General features: G+C 44.9%; 1 protein-coding gene across 3 annotated transcripts; it reads left to right on the plus strand.

Annotated features, from left to right (window-relative positions):
• The first annotated feature begins 847 nt into the window (after window positions 1-847).
• BDH2 (3-hydroxybutyrate dehydrogenase 2) lies at window positions 848-23440 on the plus strand. 3 transcript variants are annotated; one of them, XM_006126885.5, is made up of 10 exons: window positions 850-991; window positions 5011-5090; window positions 7181-7259; window positions 9450-9546; window positions 10250-10358; window positions 13711-13771; window positions 14818-14931; window positions 19663-19721; window positions 20534-20626; window positions 23223-23440. In XM_006126885.5, exons 2-10 carry the CDS (start codon window positions 5019-5021, stop codon window positions 23274-23276), a joined length of 738 nt encoding a protein of 245 aa, XP_006126947.1. In that variant the 5' UTR covers window positions 850-991; window positions 5011-5018; the 3' UTR covers window positions 23277-23440. The 3 variants fall into 3 exon arrangements, with proteins under 3 accessions (XP_089634176.1, XP_006126947.1, XP_006126948.1); XM_006126886.5 differs by having other exon boundaries at window positions 914-991; window positions 4990-5090; XM_089778050.1 differs by lacking the exon at window positions 14818-14931 and having other exon boundaries at window positions 848-991.
• Window positions 23441-23746: the final 306 nt, after the last annotated feature.

A 23746-nucleotide genomic window follows, 5' to 3' on the forward strand; every position in this document is an offset into this window, starting at 1 on the left:
AAATCCACTTTTATTGTATTCCCCTGTTTTACCACAGCCTCTGTCTCTGGTGGTGTCTCCTCACCTGGCCTTAGTGATACATTTAGAAGACTGCATAAACTGTTACAGGGCAAAGGTAAGTCTCTTAAACTTCTGCTGGTACCTTTCACCAACTAAGCCTGTCTGGTCCAATATGGCAGCCTTTAACGTGCTGTACTTTTGGGCCTGCTCCTTGCTCAGTGACATGTTAGCAGCTTGGGCTTCTGACACATAAGGGGCTAACCATAGGGCCCTTAATCCTTTAACCCAGCCTGCACCAGTCACAAATCTTTTGAAGATGAGCAAGAACCCTTTGGGATCCGCTTCAGAGCCCAATCCATAGAGTCCCAGCACCACCCTTCCCTCCCTCACATCTTTCCCCATTGGAGGGCTTGTCAGATTCTGTATTTACTGCTGTAGTTGGACCAATTCCTTCACAAACTCCTGAAACACCCACTGTCCTGCCTTAGCCATTCTAGCAGGACTTATCACGCTGTCTGCTAGCTCTCTGGGAATCCGTGAGGCATCCTCTATCTCATTTTGTTGCTCTGTCAGCAAAATGTTGTTGCATATGTATTGTGTATTCTTTGTTCCTTGAACTTGTGGTGACTGATGGATAGTCCATATAAACTGTTGTGGGAAAATAAATTCATTTATGTTTAGTTTGATTTGATTTGGTTTGATTTTTTTTTTTTTTTTTTTTGTGGTTTTGTTTTGAGGGGTTGGCTTGTTTGTTTAGAGTAACTTTCAGGCGATGTTGACAAGCTTCTCGAGTGCTAATAAGTGTTTCTATACCTCAAGCCTCACTAGATGGCAGTATTGCAACTTTTCATCAGAGAATAGCGTTGTCTTGAAAAGCAATTTACCAGCTGAACTACAACACCCAGCAGGCAGTCCGAAAAATTGTACTTTTCCCCTGTACAGCACTCGGTCAGGTCTGTAAGTCCTGAAAGGTGTTGCTGGAAATCCTGAGGTGGGTGACTTTTTTTACTCAATGCTGTATCTTTCATCCTGTTAGTTTCATTTGGAAAAACAGTCAGGAAAGTTATGAGTAAGAGTCTGAGAAACAAGCTAGTGCATTTATACACTTGTGTGTTCTCATTTCCCTAGTGATTGGAACATGGGTGGTGAGTTGTGGGCCCATGGTTCCACCAATATTCAGGAATGTGGGGCCTGGCTCCACCCATGTTTGAGTCTATATTTTTAGAGCCAGCTGTTCATAGGATGGACTGGGACAATTGTCCTGCACTCCCACTTTGAGGGGCCTTGTGCTTCAGAAGCTGTGGGGACCAAGGCGACCTGGAACAGTAGCGGGGTCGGGAGGGTCTGGAGCTGATAGCAGCAAGCGACTCACCCCTGCTCTGACCCCTCCATCCTCACCTCTTCTCCAGGGTGAAGTGGGATGGACCAGGGCCCTCAGCTAACTCCCAGGTTGCTCTTGCCTCTCCTCACCAAACCTGGTGCCTGTGGGTTGGCAATAGGTGGGGCAGTATGTTGTGCATTAACCCTTTATAGCAGGAGATGTGCTATAAAAACTGGCCTAAATCAAAAAATGAAATGACTGGATACTGCCAGTTCAGTTCCTAATGAGCATCTAGTCTGCCATGTTATCACATTACTGGAGGGGGCTGCACCCTTCATTGCTCATGTGAGTTGAGCTCTGTGCATTAGCCAAATCCTTTTTTAACCCAAATGGGAATGCAGTGATGGGCGGGGGGTAGGCGGCGGGGTGGGGGGAGAGGGGGAGCTAGAGGTTGTGCTTGACACTCCAGAGCAGCATCTGGTCCTGTTTTAGAAGAGCTGGATCAGTGGTCTGACTCCTGAACCCTTGTCTCTCGGGAACCGAGTGCCCAGGCCAGTCCTCATCTGCCCGCTCTGGAAGGAGAAATGATGGGCCAGACCCTGTGGGAGGGAAACTACCTTCTCATACTGCTGCCATGGGTGCTGTGTATAGAAAGGGAGGCTCTGCCTCCCCTGGGACCGAATGCCCAAATTGCTGCCTCTTCCTATCCCTATTCTGCGGGCTCCCCCAGCTGGCTGCTGCGCCTGGTGAATAGGAGGGGGATCTAGTATCTTACAAGTGGAAAAGCCATTCAAGTGGTAATGAAGCTATTTAACAGGCATTTGCTAACCCCCAGGTATATACTGTCAGTTTCTGAATTGACTGATAAACTGTGGTGCTTTATGGTCATATTTACTCAGAACAGGTTAGTCTACAGGACCTTAGTTTAAAATCCACATTCAAAATATTCCATTAGTTTGATGCCAAATATGATGATAAAATAACATCTGTTTTTAAAAAAAAAAAAAAACTTGGATAGATTTTTCAGACGCATAAACCTCTGTGACTGCTTTAAAATGTCTATTAGTGAGTTCAATATGTAGTAATCTGGAATAATTAATTAATGAAGGCTTAACAGTACATTTAAAATACAAGATCTTAGAAATACTGATTAAGAAAGCATAAGACAGAAGACCTGCATCGTGTACTGTATTCCATAATATTCAATACTAGCAGACTTACCCGGCATTGCCTGGGTCCTTCAGGACAGAAAGCTGGCTGTTGGGGCTGCAGGACTCAGGGCAGGGCTTTGTGGATGTGGTGGAGGAGTTCAGGGAATGGGAGAGGTGAGGGCTGAAGAGGGATTTGGGGGGGGTCCCATATGGCATGCCCCTCCCCCAACCTCTCCAGCCACCAGGGGTCTTTTTTTCCCCCTCCCTCCCCTGGTCCCTATTTACCTTTCGTTCTCCCTCTCTCCTAGGGAGGTGGGGTGTCTTATTTTTGTTTTCCCTCTCTCTCCCCTCCCCTACACACCTTCCTCCCTGCAAGGGAGCAGGGACTCTCCAACCTCTACACACAGAGCACATGGGCCTGCTGTCCAGGCCCTGTTTTGTTCCCACTCTTCTGACTCCCTGATCACACTCTTCCCCAACAATTAGAAAACCACTTGTTCTCCCCTGACAACCAGTATACCCCAGCCCTTTGTCCCAACATCCTCATGCCCTAGGCCTCCAATAATCCCCCCTGTGTGGCCAGTTTAGCAGTTCTGTGGCTAAATGTAGCAAATGTCACCAGATCTGATTAAAAGTCACAGGAACTTACTGAGGCAAACCATGAAAAATCTCTAACAGACTGAAAACGTTGCTGGATTGAGCGACAAAATTGTTGACTGGCAACAGTCAGGTTGAGGCAGTAGGGAATGGTTCCCCCCCCCCCCCCCCAGCACCTTCCATGAGGCTCTTTTTATGACCTCAGCACGGACTGGGGATGTACAGCTCTGCTTAAATAAGCCTGGACGCTGCTGCTTGTAATATGTACTGGCAGAATCACAGAATCCTAGAGTTGGAAGAGTCCTGAGGAGGGCACGGAAGAGCTTTCTCAGCCTAGAGCACCAAATGGGAGCTCTGGAAGATGAGTAGAAATCAGGGTTCTCTCGTTTTTGGATTCTCACTAAAATTAATAGTTTTCTGCCCGTTAATATCTAGAACTTTCCCTGAAGTGCTGGAATTGATTATATTTTCGTAGGCTATCACATTACACCTCGGTAGACAGACCCTCTTCACTCAGCCTATGTGCCAGGAATCCTTCTGGGAGAAGGTCTATCTATGGTCTGTGTTCTACTAGAGCCCAGGCTAGCTAGTCACAGTGGTCCCTTCCGGCCTTGGAATCTTGGAACTTATGAAAGCTACCAACTGGTAAGCATTGCCAGGCCTGCAAATCTTCCCAGGATATCGGGGAGCTTGCACGCACGCATGTTCTACCCATACTGGCAGGTCATAAGTGGGCTTACCCGATCTGAAATCCAGGCGTACAGACTCGCTTCACCTCACTTCTCAAAAGTATATATTATTCATGTCCATTTGAAGGTGGAGCCGGTCAAAGCTACCAATGGGATCTAGATGCCTATTTGCCTACAGTAATTACTCATTTAACACATGCCCACTTAACACATTTTCGCAATAGCACGATTTTTTTTAAGGGAACATTTTTCTAATAACACGACCGTCCCTGAAATAACACGAAAATAATCAAATGGTGGACTACTTTGTGCAGTGGTATAAGTTGGTGAAAACGGTAGTAAAACTCATGAGCGGATGAATACACATGGTCACAGCGCTCCTCCGCTCATGCACGTGTTTATCTTTGTGTTTTAATGAACCGCAGTGACTTGTGTTGCTAGATATCTTGTGTTGCTAGATAGCTAATGTTGACGTTGACTACCCAACACCAACAAAAAGCTGACTTTGCTACCACCACCTGAAACGCAACCCCCACCTTTTCCATTATTTTTAATGGGAAAATTGACTCCACATAGCACGTTTCACTTAGCACGAACATTTTCAGAAACGCATCTATCGTATTAAATGAGGACTTACTGTTTTCAATTCTAATGGATGCTGGGCATCCAAATCTCTTGGTCATCTTTGCAAATTCCAGCCTGAACTTCTCCTGATGATTGATGATGATATTAATGAGTGACATACTGTATCTTCCCTTTGTTGAAGGGACACTTCTAAAATGGCTAAGATGGTCAGAAGGTCTAGCATAATAATTCTCCTTCTGTTTTCAACTCTAATCTGTTCCCTTGGTCTCTTGAGAAACCATCCGCAGCTCAGCCTAACCACACATCCAATGTGATGTCTATATTTGCTGTACAGTGTTCAGTTGCTCAGTTTGGTAGCCTATTGTGCATTTTGCTGATGTCACACTTTGCGGAAGGACACTGGAGTCTCTGATTGGCCTATAGGAATAAGGCAAGTCCTGTTGTTGAAAGCTTTGGTTTTAAAGCCTCTCATTTTATAATCCCAATGTACAAAATGGATGCATCATTAGCTTGGGAGAAGAACAAGGCACTCTCCAGTTCTCTTGAGTGGCAAATGCTCTGAGTCACCTGTTGGATTATAGAAAGCATCTGTTCCCAACTCCCTGGAGCTCAGGTTAACTCCTTTTCCTTTTGCGAAATGTCACAGAACTTGTTTGAATCCCTGCAGAGTGCAGCATGGGTCGGCTTGACGGGAAGGTAATACTGCTGTCGGCAGCAGCACAAGGAATTGGAAGAGCAGCTGCTCTAGTAAGTCTAAAAGCTTCATTATTCTTTTTCCCTTCTTAGCTCCTCTCTAGCTTTGCTATTTTGATTTAGCTCAGATACCTGTACTGAACTGTTTCATTATCAAATTGGAAATTAAATCAGAGTGAACTCCTTCAACTCTTCCATGAAAAGCACATGAAATGATGTTCTTGCTACACCACGAGAGCTTTGCTTCCATTCTCGAAAAATGCATTAATGTGTCACACTGTCAAATGCATTCAAGCGTCACACTGTCAAAATTCCTTGGTGCTCTATAAATAGCCTATGAAGGAGAACTTCATAGCTGGATTGGCTGGTGTTGGCAGCTCGCTATGAAATGCTTTTGACTTCGAAGAGAGCTTCTGCTTCTCTGGAAGGTGGCTAAGTCCTGGGTGACTTTCTTCAAACAGCTCTGCTGCTTTGTTTTGAGAAGCTTATGTCCCAAGGTTTCATGTTGTGCCAGACTCGAGGTCAGACGATTAGTAGATTCTCTCTCGAGGCAGATCCATGTGGCAACAGAGCCGGGTGGAATATGGTGGCCGTTGTGACCTTGTTAATTAAAGCAATTCAATCTCAACGTGCTCTGAATGTCATTTGATCTGTGGGAGATGAAGGGAATGTGCAGATGCCAAGCTGTTCACAAAAACATCATATAAAAAATTTCAGATCTTCTTTGAAATTTGGCCTTGATTTTTTTTTTTTTAAGATTTTTTTTTTCCCCCCCTGGAAAAAGCCTAAAGCTTTGAATATATTTTGTCTTGGCTAATTTTAAAATTAAAGATTCAGTCTGTTCTTAGCTTCTTGTCGTAATAATTTTTCATTGCTCAGTTTGGTCACAATTTGGATTTTTTTCCATGTTTAACAAAAATTAAGTGGAGAACTGGGAAAACAAGTCTGAGTCATTCTGAAAAGCAGAATGAAAAACACTTCTGATTCCCCCCCCCCCCCCCCGCCCCAATTTCTGCTATTTTTCTCTGCTTTACTCTCCCCAGGTGGCCTCAACTGTGGTAGACTATTGATGGGGACTAGCAAAATACATTCAATGAAAGCCACCTAATTGTCACAAACTTTGATTTTTCACAGGCTTTGCCAGGCAGTTGTTTACATAACACGCTTTTGATGCTGAGGACTGCTAATCCTGTCGCTTGCATTAAAATAACCTGTTACTTGGAATGCCTAATTTCCAAAGCAGCTTCTTTTCCTAATGAATTTGCTTTGTCAATATACAACAAGCTGCAGATTGGGGTGGCAAGTCTGAAGACAGGTACTTTCAGAAATTGTATTACTACTTATTACGTACGGGTAGTCTGTCTCTGAAAGCTTCAGACTTCAAGCCACCTCTGATGAACAGATGAGTCTGTTGCATAGCAGTCACTTGTCAACAAGTCGTGATGAGTAGAACAAGTAGCTTTCTCTGGATAGACATGGGTGATTATCAGGGTGTCCCTGTGAGTGCTCCACTCCAGGCTTTGGTGTGTCCCTGGAGTGGGACATTCATCTTGAAGAACCTCAGTTACGCACAGGTGAATGCCTTTCACTTCTCTTGTACAAAGGGCATCTGTCAGGAACAGCTACCTGATTCTGTCAGAGGTAGTAAGCAGAACCATTAATTAAAGTTGCTTCCTTAAGTAGTGCATTCTTCAATGATTTGGATGTGAAGCACTATACAAAAGCACTCCTCTTCTATAAACTGTGGGCCAGATTCCCACCTGTTGAAAATTGGCATTGTTCCACTGAAGTCTCTAGTGCTGCATTGATTTTCACCAGTTTAGGACCAAATCCTACAAATTTGTAACATACTGGCTAGTACAGGTGCTGCTCTTGCTAAAGATAATATAACAGTCTCACTCTTGTGTATACCTGTTCCTTCAACTGGGTCAAGTATTGAGTTTGTTACAGCCTCCTGGCTTTGGGGATAAACATAAGTTTCCTAGCTAGCAGCATGGTGAAATAGCCAAATATTGATGCACATAATTTGTTTATGCACAGACAGAAAAGCAAGAGAATAGCTGTTTCAGTCCAAGAAGGCAGCCCTTATTACTGGTAAAACCTAATATATCTAAATGTTAATAGTTCCTTTTGCTTGTGTTAAGGCTTTTGCAAAAGAAGGAGCAAAGGTCATTGCTACAGACATCAATAAATCCAAGCTGCAAGAACTGGAGGAGTATTATGGTAATGGCTTTACAACAGACCTGAGTCCAACCCTTGTATTTTGTAACATGCTTGTAGAAATTTCATCTCTGGCTAATGCAGAATTCTAAAGGCGGTGGAAACTGTAATAATAGGTACTCCATGTTGGCATCTGGTCTTTTTCTCTGCTGCCGTAGAATATGGAGCCAAGGTGTCTGAGTGGTAGCATTCCATGAAAACGTCATTTCGGGAAAGATACGCAAGGTACATGGAGTAACTCCATGCATCTGTTTTCTGTTAACTGCTCCCATTTCACTGACATGTCCAGGCCATTGGGCTGACTGACAGATTTAACTACCTCTTATTGCAGTCATGGGACTTGAGCCTTAGGATGTTTGTGCTAAAAACACGGACTTCTATCTTTTGAGCTATAGAACTCACTTCATTAGCAACACAAGAATCAAATGTAGTCCTCTGCATTTCATCTTGACCAATTAAGGCATTAATGGCATCAGTTGTTTACTATTGTGAATTGATGTATCTTTTAAATATGAATTATACTAAATCACCCTCTATGATCTGTGTATAAATTCTCAGGTCTAAATTCTCTCCCTGCTGATAATATACTCCTGGTGTGTATCAACTACTCAAGGTCTCGCACTCTCATCATTGTTCTTCAGTTAGACAACACCCCCCCCCCGCCAAATAGCAGCAAAACTTGCGGAGGAAAAAAAATAGAACTGACCGGGGCAGCAAAACTTGATTGGGGAGGGGGGTTGCCTCGCACACACACACCCCAGAATTTCTTCATGCCCCCCAGTTTGGGAGCCCATGTCCTAGAAGAATGTGGAGATCGGCTGTGAATTTTAGTTCATTTCTTTTTGCTGTTTTCATTTCTGCCAGTAGATGGCACCCTATGCTTTCCACTTTAAGGTAACTGTCTCAGGAGGGCTACTGCAAAGTGTTTAGAAAGGAGTCCCATCAAACTCCATTTTGAAATCAACTGTGTTTGCCTGTGCATGCGAGAGGTAAATGTAAATCACACAGAAGGGGTTCTAGACAACCTTTTCAAACATTTCTGAAGATGGCTTGATAATTTTTTTCCAAAATACACATTTTTTTTTTTGTTTGTTAAGAATTATGACTAGAATAGGCTAATTCTGTGAAGACACCAGGGTCACCTCATGTACATTTTCCAACTAGCCAATATTCCCACACTATGTGCATGCCTTAAACGGTGGCAATCAGGGTACATCTAGACTGGCAGGTATTTCCGGGATACAAAAGTATCTTGGAAAAACTCCGCCGCATCCAGGGAACGCATTTGCTCTTCCGCTTTTTTGCAGAAGAGCAAATGTGCTCTTTCGAGGAGTCCTGTACACCTCGTTCTACAAGGAATAAGGGCTCCTCCAAAAGAGGAGGCTTTTCTGCCATTTGGCCCTGTCTAGACCAAATGGCAGAAAAGCCTCTTTGGGAAAAGCAATCGGAAAAAGCTACGCAAATTGCGGAGTGCAATTTGCATAGCTTTTTTTCCAAAAAATGGCGATGGTGTAGACCTAGCCTCAGATGTGTGTACTTCCTGCTATCCCATCTTCTGTAGTTATGACATCACCCCATCCAGGTAACAAGGTGACTAATGGCTTACGCAAGTCACTTATTCCTCACTAATGAGTTGCACAAGGCTGGTGAGTCATCCCCTTGGTTACAAATAAAATATTGCATGTGCTGTGATCTGTTGTTTGTGTGACCTCCATCATCATCTCATGGTACTGATTACTAGGTAGCCAAGCTGTGATGAGCGCAGGCCAATGGGCGCTTGTGGGATGATGCAATGGCTGTAATTCAGGAGGGTGATGGGTGCTTTGGTGGGTGGAGTTTCTGTGAACAGGAGTGTGTTGGAATTAACTCCGCTTTTGGGAAGACACCAGTGCACCTGCTTGGGTGGTGGCTCTTCTCTCTCAATAAAATCAGTGGTCTTTTCTAACTCCCTTCTTGGCTCTTCAATAGCACTCCCTGCTGTTGTAAAAGTACTTCAGGATTAGGACAATTTAGCCAAACTGTGTAGGGTTTTTGGGAGGAGGGGGAGTGGTAAATGGCCATGTTACTCAAGGGAATACATGTTACAGTTAAATATTCACCCCGGGAATTCCCACAGACATTGGTGGGAACTACTGGTGCGCTGCACCTCTAAAAATCAAACCAAAGCAAAATAAAACTATTTTTGCTTTATAGGCATTCAAACACGGGTGCTGGATGTCACCAACAAGGAACAAATAGAAAATCTGGCCAAGGAGATAGAAAAGATTGACGTCCTCTGCAATGTTGCAGGGTAACTAGAACCCATTGTTTAACCACCTTTCTCCTTCCAGCATTTGTTCCCCAATGGTTCTTCATTGGATTATATGCGTATCCCATCACAATGGCCTTGTTGAGAGTAAGCCAAGTAGACAAGCCATAGATTCAATGGCTATGGAGACGATATTCCCTTCTCACCGCTAGTGGCAGAGCCGGGTGGGGGATTGTGTGATCCTGTTCCGCCAAGAGAGGACTTGAGCTTCCAGAGATTTCTTTCAGGAACCCTTCATCCTCACCTCAGGATGTGTGATAAAGCCATTATGTTCTCCAGAACTGTAGAGCGTACATAATAAATTGTTTTTAACTTGAAAAAGATAAATCTTCACAAAAATAACTTCATGCTAGTGCTCACTGAAATTTTTTCAACTATCAATTTTTGACCAATTGTGATGGAGGAGGAAAGGGATCATTTCAGGGACATGCTTTTTATGACTAGTTCTGCTTATTATTAACTCTTTATCTAGCTATATGGTGGCTTACTGTGACTATCTTGGACTGCACATACTACTCCCAGGAAACTTGTGCAAGCTGAACTTTGCATTATAATCTCTGAGGAGAGTGTGGTCCAACCTTTCTTGATTGGAGGAGTAGTTATTACAAAGGAGTGGGAGGAAAAAAATAATTTATTCATAAAAGGCACAGGAAATGATCCGTTGCTTTTTGTGCACTTCATCCAGTTTTGTCCATCATGGAACCATTCTGGAGTGTGAGGAGACAGACTGGGACTTTTCCATGAACGTCAACATTCGCAGCATGTATCTAATGATCAAGACATTCCTTCCAAAGGTCAGGCTCTGTCAACGATGCTCTTTAGTAGTGTGTGTGTGTGGAGGGGGAAAGGGTTTACACTGGAGCTACTTAACATGCAACCCGTGGGCTGCATGTGGCCTGTGGCCCATTTGTTTGTGGTTTGGGTTTACATCGGGCTCAACACGTGGCCTGTGGGTGGGATCCTTTGAATGTGGCCTCCACTGGGAACATGCTCCACAACGGCGAGGCATTTCCCAAGAGGGGTGAGAATTGAAAGACACAAGCGGATAGACTGGCTGGAACTGAAGGGTACAAGGTGTTGGTGTTTCTAGCCCCCAGGGAAGAGGTTCCAGGAGCACCAGGGCATTGTGGATAGTGCTTTGTATTCATGCCCATCCGTATGCAAGGAGCTATTTGCATATATTTGCAACCACACTTATGTTGTGGCCCTCGGCACATGCTGTAATAATCATTGTGACCCCCAGGGCTTCCAAAGTTGAGTAGCCCTGGTTTCCACTCTACAATTAGTATTTACAATCATTCAGGTGCAGCACAATAAGAGTACACATGGTAAAGCAATACTCTACAACATGCACGCAGATAAGGGCTACACCATCACTACTAACATATTTGTGAAGATTGGGATGTGATGATGATTTCTCCCCCACACTCATGGCAGGAAGCTATCAATGTAATTATCTGTTATTGAACACCACACTATATAAGGGAACACTCATCCCATTAAACAAACAACTTACCTGAGCAATTGTATCATAGCTTGATGACTAATGACTTATACCTATCATTTGTACAACTCATTAATGAGGAATAAGGTTGGCTCATAGTCCTCTTGGTTCCAGATGAAGATGAAATACTGTATGTCTGATGCAGGGATGTTAACTAATGTGTGTTTTGTGTAAATGTGTAACTGCTTGAAATTTTAGCCGTTACATGCTTATATGGGGGAAGGGGGCAGGCAGGAGCCAGTGCTCACGGGAAGCCAGCTTTCAAAGAAGCAGTAGCGCAGGGGGGCAAGCAGCTCCATGGGAGCCGACACACAGGGAGCCAGCTTCCACCTGGCCTTTCCCCACCCCCCCCACACTGCCTAACAGAGGCAACAGCTCATGGGGGAGCAGGGAATTGAGAAGACAGTGGGTGGTTGGGCTGAGGAGCTTGGGAGACATGGCTGTGTTGGGTACTTGGCAGGGAAGTTACACAGACAGCAGTGAATCAGAGGGCAGTGGTTAGAGTACTCTACGATTATACAAGTAATAGCTCACTGCCAGGTATATTTGGCAATGAATACACCCACCCTTGAATATGCTGAAGTACATGGTATAGACAGAACATGTTTGAAGGGTGTGTGCAAGTGTGTTGGCTGAGAAGCACGTGCCTTGCTATGTGTATGTGGATTTATAGTGTACAGTAGCGTATAAATCAAATGTTGCAAATGGAAACAACTGTATTAAATGTGTTAGTAAAGAAGTAAATAGCTACCCACTGATGAGCAGAACCAGGAATGATCAGTTTCTCTTGCCTTCCTCTTCCCCATCCTGCAAACTGGAATAGGAATAATCGCAGCAAATTATTAATCATCTTTCCTATCAGTTGGGTAGGTGATAAATCTGGGAGCCAAGCAAGCAGCTGGAGTGTTTTCTGTGTCCCCAGCTTCATCCCTCATTTTTAAAAAACACATATAGCCCTGTTCCTGGAAAGTGGGGACTGGAGCCGGTATCAGTCCCACAGGACTCACTAACTTCCTGCCTCTTCAGAGAAAACAGTGGAGCTTCTGAAAATAGCCCTTAAGCCATTGGAAAGGGTTGTACGCAACCTGGATCACCATCCAAAACTCGTTTCTGGTCCATGGAGGAGGAGGAAGTGGTGTATTTTGTTTCAAGTATAACTGCATTATGATTGATGACTGTAACAAGTTATAGTCAAGCACCTACAGGCCCAAAACAAGATTGGGTCTTCATTTTGCTAGGCATTGAACATGCAAGATTGGGTCTTCATTTTGCTTTGAACATACAAGTAATAAGAGACCATTCTTATCCCAAAGTGTCTAAATAGATAAAGGGCAGGAAAAAGGCTTTATGGTCATCCCCTTTTCTATAGAATGGGTAAAAGACACAGATTAAATGACTTGCCCAAGGTTCCATGGTAAGTTTGTGGCAGAACCAGAAATTAGTCCCAGCTCTCTGTCCAGTGCTTTATATAAGACTATCCTTCCTCTCATTTAAAATCTTGGTCCATGTATTGAAACATTTCACTTCAGTTTTTATTCTTTTATATCAACTTTTGAATGGGCCCTTACCTGAGTGAATCTGGTGACCTAAGAATCTTTTATTGTCCCACATGTGTATTTAGGAGAAAACTGCCTCTTCTTCCAATTGGATCACAGCTTCTATCAAAGCTATTCCACAGGAGAAATAAACATTCAGGCTATGTCTAAACTGGCACCCTTTTCCGGAAATGCTTAAAAACGGAACAGTTTTCCGTTATAAGCACTTTTTCCGGAAAAGCGTCCATGGCCAATGTAGACACGCTTTTCCGCAAAAAAGCCCCGATCGTCATTTTCACGATCGGGGCTTTTTTGCTGAAAAGACTACTGTGCTGTCTACACTGGCCCTTTTCCGGAACAGTTTTTCTGGAAAAGGACTTTTGCCTGAACGGGAGCAGCATAGTTTTTCTGGAAAAACACTGACAATTTTACAGTAGGAAGTCAGTGCTTTTCTGGAAAAGCAAGCGGCCAGTGTAGACAGCTGGCAAGTTATTCCGGAAAAGCGGCTGCTTTTCCGGAATAAGTGGCCCAGTGTAGACACAGCCTCATTGTGCAGATCTCTATGTTGTAGCTACTAATTGCCCTGAGCCATTTTAGTTGTAAGAAGGGTACAGCTGTGTCAGTAACTGTACAGCATTTCCCCCTCTCTAATTGGCAGAGAATTTTTCAGGAATCTGTAGTGCTAATTGGGAGTCAGAGAAAGTGGGCGCTGTTTCTAGCTCTGGCATGGATTTTTGTGTATGATTTTTGCAGTCACTGGTCTTTTACTACTTCATCTCTAAAACACAAGCCTCGCTCAAAGGAGAGTTCTGAAGTTTAATTGTTTACAGGTAGGTGCAACATCAGTATATAGTAAAAAGTAAGTAGGTTTATTGTTGAATATGAGATCTCACAGTGTAACATCCTTACTGGCTGGGTTACTAATTCAAAGCTGTGAAACAAGAAGAGAGACTGCACTTTGGGATAATATTTGGAACCACAAGTCATGCTATCTTGTTGTGGAATAAAATATCACTTACTGTGAAGAAGGGTGGCATAACCGATCCTGACATGGCAGAATAACTTTGGTTTGAATGACTTCATGGCGGTTGTGGGGTTTTTTTGCAGATGCTCACACAGAAATCTGGAAACATTATCAACATGTCTTCTGTGGCATCCAGCATTAAAGGTAACAGACTTCTTAGAGGATTGTTTTGTCCTGTACATGCCTGCGATATCCCTAGGTCACGTCCAAGGTTCTGAACTGACAAATTATTATTCTACAGGGTCAATTTTGCAAGTGCCAATTTGAGCAGTAATGCACAAGTGCAGCCTTCTTTTGACCCCTTCTTGCATAAGTACTCTGAAAAACCAGGCCCTAGGCATCTCCAACTGGGCACCCAAAATTTAAGTGGCATTTTAGACAGCTTGGCTTTAGTTTCTGTGCTTTAGTTCCTCATATGTAAAAGCGGTGTGATACCACCTCCCTGGGTTTTGTGAAAAGAAATATTAATCCTTGTGAAGAACTAAGTTGCTGAAATGGGAGCACCATAGAAAAGCCCCCAAAGAAATGACGAATTCTGTGGTCAGTGCAGGTGTGCATGATACACAGTAAATAAGGCATGGGGCCATGGGTTGGAAAGATGGGGATTAAAGGAATGTGGAATAGCTGCCCATCCAGTGAGCACTGTGCCATGAATGATACAAGGGTACTGTGTGGGGGGAGGGGGAGGAGTATGTGGTCATGTAATTACAGATCATATAATGAATATGCACAATGGAGGGAAGAGTGTTACCCAAGCAATGCTGATTGATGAGATGAATTGCCTCATTTAGTAGTACCATGCCAGTACTTTTTCTGGCTTTTCACTGCTTCGTTAGTCCCATCTGCACAAGGGCTACCCCACAAGAGTTTTGCATTTGAGGGGTGGACAGTTTCCCTTTATAAATCTTTATGCAATTTTAAAAATAAACATCTTAGGCTAGTGCTGTAGGTATTTTCCATCTGTGCTTTTGGTTGGTGTACTGCTGTGTCCTGGTTCTCGAGGTACACTCATGCAGATGCTGTTGTGTAGCAATCATCACACTAGGCAGATTGTCATTCATGCTCTGTTCAAGAAGATGCCGTCCAGAAAATTCTAGCGCCCAAAAGCTGATCCTTATGGCATGTGACCATTTTCTTTGATTTTAGAGGGATTCTATTTTTGTTACCCTGACACTAACCACTTCCTTCAGGAGTTGTGAACAGATGTGTCTATAGCACTTCAAAGGCAGCAGTTATTGGTCTAACTAAGTCTGTAGCGGCCGACTTCATTGAACAGGGAATCAGATGCAACTGCATATGTCCTGGTAAGTAAATTCTTGGAGCATTTCCGTGGAGCTGGCATGGAAAACACAGGTTTGTCTTCAGCATTCTCTCCACGCTGTACACACCACTTGGCTGATTTAATGCTTCAGATTTAGTCTGAGGTTGTTGATAGAAAATAAAATTTGAAAACAGCCCAACCACCCACAAACAGCTGCTGAAGTCAATCCGCAGTCAAGGGAGAAACCATATTTAAGACTTCCTTCTGGCATTTCCTGACATGTAAAATGAAGAACTGCTTTTTGTATAGCATTCCAATCTCCGTGGCCTATAAAAGCACTCCTACGTATGCCTAGTGTATCACAAGGGTGTATTGTACTAGGGAGGTAAGCGGTTAGTCAATAAGCATATGATTATCAGATAGTCAACTAGTGACTCAACTTGTTGCTCTCCCTCCCGCTTGCTGCCTTTGTCAGAGGCAGTGGCGGGGGGCAGGGGAAGGAGGCAGGAGCTGGTGTTGGGGGAATCAGGATTCCACCAGCACTGTCTCTGTCGGGGAGAAGGGAAGGGGTGCATTGGAGAACTGGCAGTGCTCCCACCTTTAAAATGTAGCAAGAGCCCTGCTGGCTCTTGCTACATTTCAAAGACAAAAGCACCCTTATCAACTAATCAAATAGTTGACACAAATTCCATCAACTATTCGATTAGTTCATTCATCTAAATTTAACATCCCTATACAGGCAGTCCCCGGGTTACGTACAAGATAGGGACTGTAGGTTTGTTCTTAAGTTGAATCTGTATGTAAGTCGGAACTGGCGTCAGCCGCTGCTGAAACTGATCAGTTTCAACCGTGGCTGAATCTGGACACCAGTTCTGACTTACATACAGATTCAACTTAAGAAACCCAGGCATCCCCAAGTCAGCTGCCGCTGAAACTGATCAGCGGCTGATTCCAGGAAGCCTGGGGCAGAGCAACTCTGCCTCGGGCTTCCTGTAGTCAGCCGCTGGTCAGTTTCAGCAGCGGCTGACTTGGGGACGCCTGGGGCAGAGCAACTGGGGTGCTGCTGGGTTGCTCCAGTAGCGCGGCTCCTCGGCGCTACTGGAGCAACCCAGCAGCACCCCAGCTGCTCTGCCCCAGGCGTCCTGATTCAGCCGCTGCTGAAACTGACCAGCAGTGGCTGAATCAGGACGCCTGGGGCAGAGCAGCTGGAGTACTGCCGGGTTGGTCTGGAGCGGCGCTGTGGGATCAACCCGGCAGCCCCCAGCTGCTCTACCCTAGAGATAGGCAAGAAAAGCCTGGTCTGCTGTGGGGGGGCACTAGCTGCACCCTCCCCCCCCCAGCAGACCAGGGGGACAGGAGCGAAGCCGCGGAGCACGCTTGCAGCAGGACAGCCCAAGCGCGCCTGGGCTGTCCCGCTGCGGGCGTGCTCCAAGGCTTTGCTCCCCGTCTCCCTGCAGACCAGGGAGACGGAGAGCAAAGCCGCGGAGCACACCCACAGCGGGACAGCCCGGGCGCGCCTGGGCTGTCCCCCTGCGAGCGTGCTCAGCGGCTTTGCTCTCCGTCTCCCTGGTCTGCAGGGAGACGGGGAGCAAAGCCTTGGAGCACGCCCGCAGCGGGACAGCCCAGGCGCACCCGGGCTGTCCCGCCGCGGGCGTGCTCCGTGGCTTTGCTCCTGTCCCCCTGGTCTGCTGGGGGGGTCCAGCAAAGCCGCTGGACCCCCCCAGCAGACCAGGGACATCAGAGCAAAGCCGCTGCCTGGGCGGCTTTGCTCGTTTGCCCGGGAGCAAAGCAGCCCAGGCGGCAGCTTTGCTCGGGTGTCCCTGGTCTGCTGGGGGGTGTCCAGTGTCTTTGCTGGACCCCCCCAGCAGACCAGGGGGACAGGAGCAAAGCCGCCCAGGCGGCGGGAGTCCCGCTGCCTGGGCGGCTTTGCTCGGGTGTCCCTGGTCTGCTGGCGGGGTCCAGCGGCTTTGCTGGACCCCCCCAGCAGACCAGGGAGACTGGGAGCAGCTTTTCTCACCCTGGAGGACACGGGTGGCAACCCACCGCCCGTGAGCTCCGGGGTGAGAAAAGCCCCGTTCATAAGTGCGGATCCGACATAAGTCGGATCTGCGTAAGTCGGGGACTGCCTGTATTGTACCAGTTGTTATCTGGACATGAAAGTTGCAGCTTAGAGAAGGAGATGGGGGAGGAAGTGGTGCTTTCAGTAGCTGATTAAGAATGCTGAATATGACTACTTCATTCCTGATGGCTTGCTACCACGAGACAAAGCTGGAGGCAATTCTACTCCTGGGTGATATAAAATCCAATGAAGGACGGCTGGCATGCTAGGTCAGAGTATATTGATGTCAGTATGGCAGCAGCAATCACAAGAATACATACCACAGGTGTGTCTATGCACACCTACAAAATCTAACCTGGTTTTCATATTTAAGCATCAAATTTAGAGCCATGAATACATATGTCAGGGATGGTGTAGGTGGAGCTTGGTCCTGCCTTGAGGGCGGGGGGCTGGACTCGATGACCTCTTGAGGTCCCTTCCAGTCCTATTATTCTATGATTCTATGATATTTTAATAGTAATTTGCAGTGGGGTTTCATCAAATCCCAAACTCTGGCTAAATCGGACAAAAGACTTGACTTTCATTGGTAATGACATCTGCAGTTCCTTCTCTTTTTTTCTTCACTTGCAGTTTTAGTTGCTCAAGGCTTGTATAAGTCCATGAAGGTTCGTAAGCCACTTGTAAAACATTGGAACGGTTCTGAGTGACCTTGGACCAGTTTGGGATTTCCACCGCAGCCATGGGAAACTTAATGTCTTTTCAACTTGAAAACAGGCAAAACCTGTGTGGTTTCATTGGCATTTCCTGTAGAGTTTGGGGGTTTATTCATATGGTACTTGGGGTGAAACTCTAGGGGAGAAATCAGAAAACCTACACAACTCCTTGCAAATGAGGAATTTTGCATCCCACCAACACCACCTTTTAACAATGAATAAACGGATAGCATGCTTCCTGGAGTCTAGGAGCCCAGAGGAGGCAGCATGTTCAGTTGTCCCTGATGTGGAAGGAGCACCTTACATTGGTCTTAATTGCCTCTACAGCCAGCTGAAGAAACCAGCACAGATTCAAGAAAGTGTTTTGTCCTCCTGCCTTGTCTGCATTAAAGTGATTCTTTGGCAGGGAGGAACAACAGACAGGAGCAATGAAGCAATCTTGGAGGACTGCTTCTCCCTTTTGATTGGCCAAATCAAGTCCTGGAAATTTTGTGGAATGTCTTCCTCTTTGTGTGTGTGGGACACCCATTTAAAGCTGAGTAACAACCTCACAGCAAACAACACCTGAATTAGGTAACTGAGCAGCACCAGTTACAAAAACTCCTTATTAAGATCTTTTACAGCAGCAGAACTACCTTCCTCCCTGTGCTGATGCCAAGAGAGAACAATAGTTCTGCTGCTGTAGAAGTTTTTGTAACCAGGCAGAATTAAGACTTTCCATGTTTTCAACCTCTTCTGCAAGCCACATGTTGCCTCTGACAAAGATGAAGCATGAGCCTAGAATATAAAGGTGGAAGGTGTCCTTAGAGAGATTTTCAAGTAATGCCTGGCTACTTCATTACAACACTGATTTTTTTTTCCCCCACTTCATTTCATTTCTTCCTACTCACACCAACATTGCAGGAAAATAAAATACTGCACAAATGAAGGACCTTCTCCAAAATCCTTTGCAATTAAAAACTAATCTCAAGCTAGTGCTTGCCTGTCCACCCCTTCAGCTCTAAGTGAAACCCCATCTCTTGTGCTGATCTTTCTCCACGTAGGTGCCTAGTAGGGATGTAAAAGGTTGACTGGTAAGCATCACCCTAAGCAGGTGATGCTTACCGGTTCTGGTTAACCGGTACAGGTCAGAGCAGCTCCTCACCAACTGGGAGGGGGGGTGTTCCAGCCCCATAGGGTCTGCCCTAGGCCATCTGGAGCAGCCTCAGTCTGTGGCGGGCCTGGGCACGTCCCAGGCAGGGGCTGCTCGGGCCAGACTAAAACAGCTCCAGTCTTCCCCCATCCGCCCCTGCTGTTAATTAACTGGTTAAACATCCCATTTAACTGGCTACCCAATAAAATGGGATTTTATATCTTTAGTTCCTAGTCACTGCACTAAAATGAAAGGATACCTGGGATAGGAAACTAAAAAGCCATGTTGTATGACAACACTACCTCCCGAAGCCAAGAGAATGGCACAATCTATCTCTGAACTATTGATTTGTATTCTAATTTGTCAATGTTCAGCGGCATGGAACAAAGCAGCATTACCTGTCCCTGGTGGGGAGCAGCACACTAAAGCTGCTTAAGGAAGTGAGCTGCCATGAAAATACTTGATAATAAATCTTCTAGGGTCTTCCTGTGTAGATTAGTATCCATAGAAAGAAAAGTTATTTTTTGTCACTATCTGGAATAGTGGGGCACTTTTTAAACATTTTTCCATTTCCATTTACGTGTTAGCACACCAGGGAAGGGATGTTGGGGTTTTTATTAATGGTGGATAATGTCTTTTCAAAAGCATCTCTGTGACTTAAGCTACTAAGTTCCATTTTCAGAAAATAACTCAACCACTTAAGAGTCTGTCTCATTGAAAATTCATGGGATTTAGAGTCCTAATTCATTAAGATCTTTTTGAAAACTTTATACCAATTTTGTTAAGTCCTGTATGGCCATGGCAGCATATAAATGGTGATAAAGTCCTTTACCACGGAGTATTTGTGGTAAATTCTGAACATCTGTTTAGGAACTGTTGACACTCCATCTCTACAAGAGAGAATCCAAGCCAGGCCTAACCCAGAACAGGTAAGCAGGCTTTTTAATTTGTATTTGTACACGTGCACAGTTATGTTAAAGAATTTGGGGAAAACAGAACAGCATGTCTGCCTAAATCTCAGCATTGATGGCTAGCTATAGCAGTGATTATGCAATGGCAGCTTGTTTACCTGGTGCCCAGAATGGCATCTGCGGTCCTTCCATGACACTATGCTAAAGAAACCCACAATGGCTTTTGTTCTGAAGCCTTCACGAATGATTTATAGTCCTATATCTATAGCAGCAATTTGATACAGCCATTTTGGGGCACATGGCAGCAATAAGCTGATGTGCAGTAAACAACACACACAGTGAAGGTGAGGAATGTGTTGGCAAACAGATGATGAATTTTTAGGTTCTCATCTGTAAGGCCCCTGCAAAAAATTCTGTCTGCTGCAAACACAGAAATGGCTGAGCCGACCTTACTAGAATTTAAAGCTCTGGTTCTTGGGTACTGAAGTGTTTTGCAACCCCAGAACTTAGACCACGAACAGTTGCACCGGGATAAAAGACCCTCAATGTGGCCATGGCTGGCTAGGGTCATTTGACCTGGGCTCACAGTGTCATAGAGCTTGGGGTCCAGCGCAAGACTAGACAGTTTGTTTTGTTTTAATCTCTGTGAAGGTATATCCAAAATCACCCTGCCAATGTTTTTCTTTGGGCATCAAATGTACTATCTGTGTAGTAAACATGTTATAAGCTTGTGGCCCACTGACCACATGGCTTTTTATGACGCACAAAACAATCATGTCTACATATGTCAGTGTGTGATGGTGAGGCATGGAATGTTCTGGTATCTGCAGGCACTGGAAGACTTTCTGGCTAGACAGAAAACTGGAAGGATGGCTACTGCTGAGGAAGTGGCCCAGCTCTTTGTGTATCTGGCCTCTGATGAAGTAAGTGCTGTGCAAACAAAACCTAGCCCCATCCTGTGGCTTCTCTGTAGATGGAAGCTATTCCGTAGGCACTTACACTGTCTTGGAGACCGATTACTGCAGCAACAGAAGACTGACATACTTGGACACTAGCCCAAAAGATGAACAGTGAGTTATTTCTGGGCAGTGACAATGAAGGCTAAGTCATTAATTACCGAGGGCCACATTCTGGATTCTGCATGCATTCTGAACATGTTGGCTGCATGCTGCACAGTTCTGCAGGTGCTGGGAGCTATGGAGTCCTTTCCCACTGTCCCCACAATGTTACTTGGTTTCTACCACAAGTGACACCATTTTTGGTATGATGGGATCAGATGTTCTGTAACAAAACAGTTGGGTGAGACAGTTAAATCTCTCATGAAGGATAAACATAACCAAGAATAGTTATAGCTTTTCGGCCATAATCATCCTGCAAACAATCAAAGATCAGAAGCCAAGTGATGATGTGAAATGAAGATGCAGGAACATAGCTGAACCACAAATCCTCCCCAGTCTAGACAGGCTACATCCAGAGTGTATAGTAAGGGCACACAGGACATACAGTGGAGCCAGCAAAGTTATCCATATGCCTGATTGCCCAAGCCTGAGCACAAACAGTACCAACACCAATTTAGCAGCACGCATCCTTCACATTTGATATAATATGCTACATACACATTGTAAATATAAAATAGGACTAAATCCGATTAAATTGCCGGTAGTCAGGACAGTCTTAATGACTCCACTGGGTCACAAGGAGTAAGGGAAGTCAACCGGAGAGTTTTCCCCGTCAACCTACTGCAGCGGGGATGCCATGGAAATTCGACCTAATGTATGTCAACTCCAGCATGCGAGTCACATACTGGAATTGTGGCACTTAAGTTGACTTTCTCCCCTAATGTAGACCTGCCGGCCTGTATGCAGGGGGGTGCAAAGAGTGCGAATACACCCGCCCATTGTCTCCCCCCCCCCCCCCCCAAGTCAGCATGCCATCAATAAAGAAAACATGGTAACCTTTTGTATTGGACATACATTAATATTTTATTTTATTAAAATGAAGTTTTATTAATTAACATGAGAAAGTTAAAGCGCTTAGTCTGTTTAAAAAATTCAGTTAATATTTCCTTTCTCATGGGTTACATTAAATTGTTCTAACTACAGCACTCACAAAATGGCTCGGGTGTAATTATGTAATTGACAGCAAGTTTCTATTAGCAACTGGTGGTCTACGGAAAGGCTTGTGTTGAACCAGATGGGCCATGGGCCAAAAAGTTTGAGAACCACTGTGTTAGGGGGATGGGAGCGTTCTGTGTTGTGGGGACAGATGGATGGGTGGGGCTGGTGGCAGCATGGCAGGGCCAGGGGAATGGTGACCCCAATCCACGAGGAGCAGCCCCAACCCCTGCCCCACTGGCTGGAAGCTCTACCTGCACTCACCTAGGCAGTGTCTACACTACATGGCTCCGTCGACGGACCCATGTAGATTAGACAGATCGGCAAAGGGAAATGAAGCCACGACTTAAATAATTGCAGCTTCATTTAAATTTAAATGGCTCCCGCGCTCTGCCGACCAGCTGATGATCAGCTGTTTGTCGACAGATTGGGGCAGTCTGGATGCTCCCACACCGACCTGAAAGCCCTTTGTCGACCTCCCCCTTGTGCATCGTGGGATGAGGTTTACCGGGGAGGTCGACAAAGGGCTTTAAGGTCGACAGGGGAGCGTCCAGACTGCCCTGATCTGCCAACAAACAGCTGATCGGCAGAGCGCGGCAGCCATTTAAATTTAAATGAAGCCGTGATTATTTAAATCACAGCTTCATTTCCCTTTGCCAAATAAACAAATCTACATGGCTCCATTGACGGAGCCATGTAGTCGAGACGTACCCCCTAGTGCTGGCCTAGCCATGCGGGCAGAGACGGCCGAGGGAACAGGGGGCCATCATCTACCTGCATGCTCCCAGAAGGTAATTTCTATAAAATCTTTATTACTGTATAAATGTTTAGTATGTTATAACAATCATTTTATCAATCACTGTTTCCACCCAAACTTTTCAGTACCTTCTTATGCACACTCCTCGTGTGACTATTTTGAGCTCCTTTATACTTAGAAAAATTGCAGTTCACATGTACAAAAAAGTGCCCCCTCCACACACAGAAATTCCTGCTTATGGGCCAGACCTGGCCTAACTTACTAACCAGGTCAGACCCTGCTTGTACTACAAGAACTAATCATCTCTCAATGCTAAATGATATGGCTGCAGTCCTGATGTTATAACTTTGCCTTGTGAATATTCGTGTGGTCCCTCCATGACACATTTGTGCCTACCCACTGTAAGTCAAAATTCCTAAAGCCAGCTGGTTATTTGTGACTTAACCACAGCCCACAGAGGTAGCTAAATGGCTTTAGTTTATAAGTTATTCATCTATGAAATGTTCAGAGCCCCCATTGTATTTGTGGAGATTAAATCCTATCTGTAAATAGAAGAAATGCTTTTGTTAAATGAACCTCAATAATTGTTTGCATTTTTCTCTGTTTATTAGTAATAAATGCTGGTTAATCTTCCTCTTATGATTTCAGTCTGCCTACATGACGGGCAATCAACTTATCATTGATGGAGGCTGGAGCTTGTGATTTGCGAAACTTTCTGCTGAAGTTTTCAATGGAAAATGTATAATGGGGAAAAGCAAATGAGGAACAGATGACATTTCTCTCACATAGTTTGCACTATTTTAATGACTAAAACGATTGAGCGCCAAATAAAAGTCAGTGTATAGCACAGACATGCGATACCTCTATTTCTGAACTCCATTGTCTGGTTTTTCTCTTGCATACTTTACACAGTAGTGTAATGCTAGCAATAAAGCCCATTTCATTCAACTTTGTTTTCTGTGGCAGCTCAGCCACATGAAGAAGAGCAATTGGACATTTAAGATGGATCAACAACATTATATGTAGAACAACATGTGAGCGTCACTTGCTCTTGGTGTCTGCATCATTGGGAAACTGAAAGCCCTCATCAGGATTTTCCTAGTAGCCTTGGGCAATGGAGGAATCAGGCTGCATTTGAGCCTGCTGAACTGGACCTGAACAGTACAACAGCA

This window comes from Pelodiscus sinensis, chromosome 4 (assembly GCF_052426305.1).
Source record: "Pelodiscus sinensis isolate ZL-2025 chromosome 4, ASM5242630v1, whole genome shotgun sequence".
Lineage (NCBI taxonomy): Eukaryota > Metazoa > Chordata > Testudines > Trionychidae > Pelodiscus > Pelodiscus sinensis.

Bases quoted from the DNA above. Each gene is read 5' to 3' on its own strand.
- BDH2 (XM_006126885.5), top strand. From the start codon at position 5,019: ATGGGTCGGCTTGACGGGAAGGTAATACTGCTGTCGGCAGCAGCACAA. The intron at 10,359-13,710 runs GTCAGGCTCTGT...GTTTTTTTGCAG, and splicing joins TCAAGACATTCCTTCCAAAG to ATGCTCACACAGAAATCTGG. The intron at 20,627-23,222 runs GTAAGTGCTGTG...TTATGATTTCAG, and splicing joins TGTATCTGGCCTCTGATGAA to TCTGCCTACATGACGGGCAA.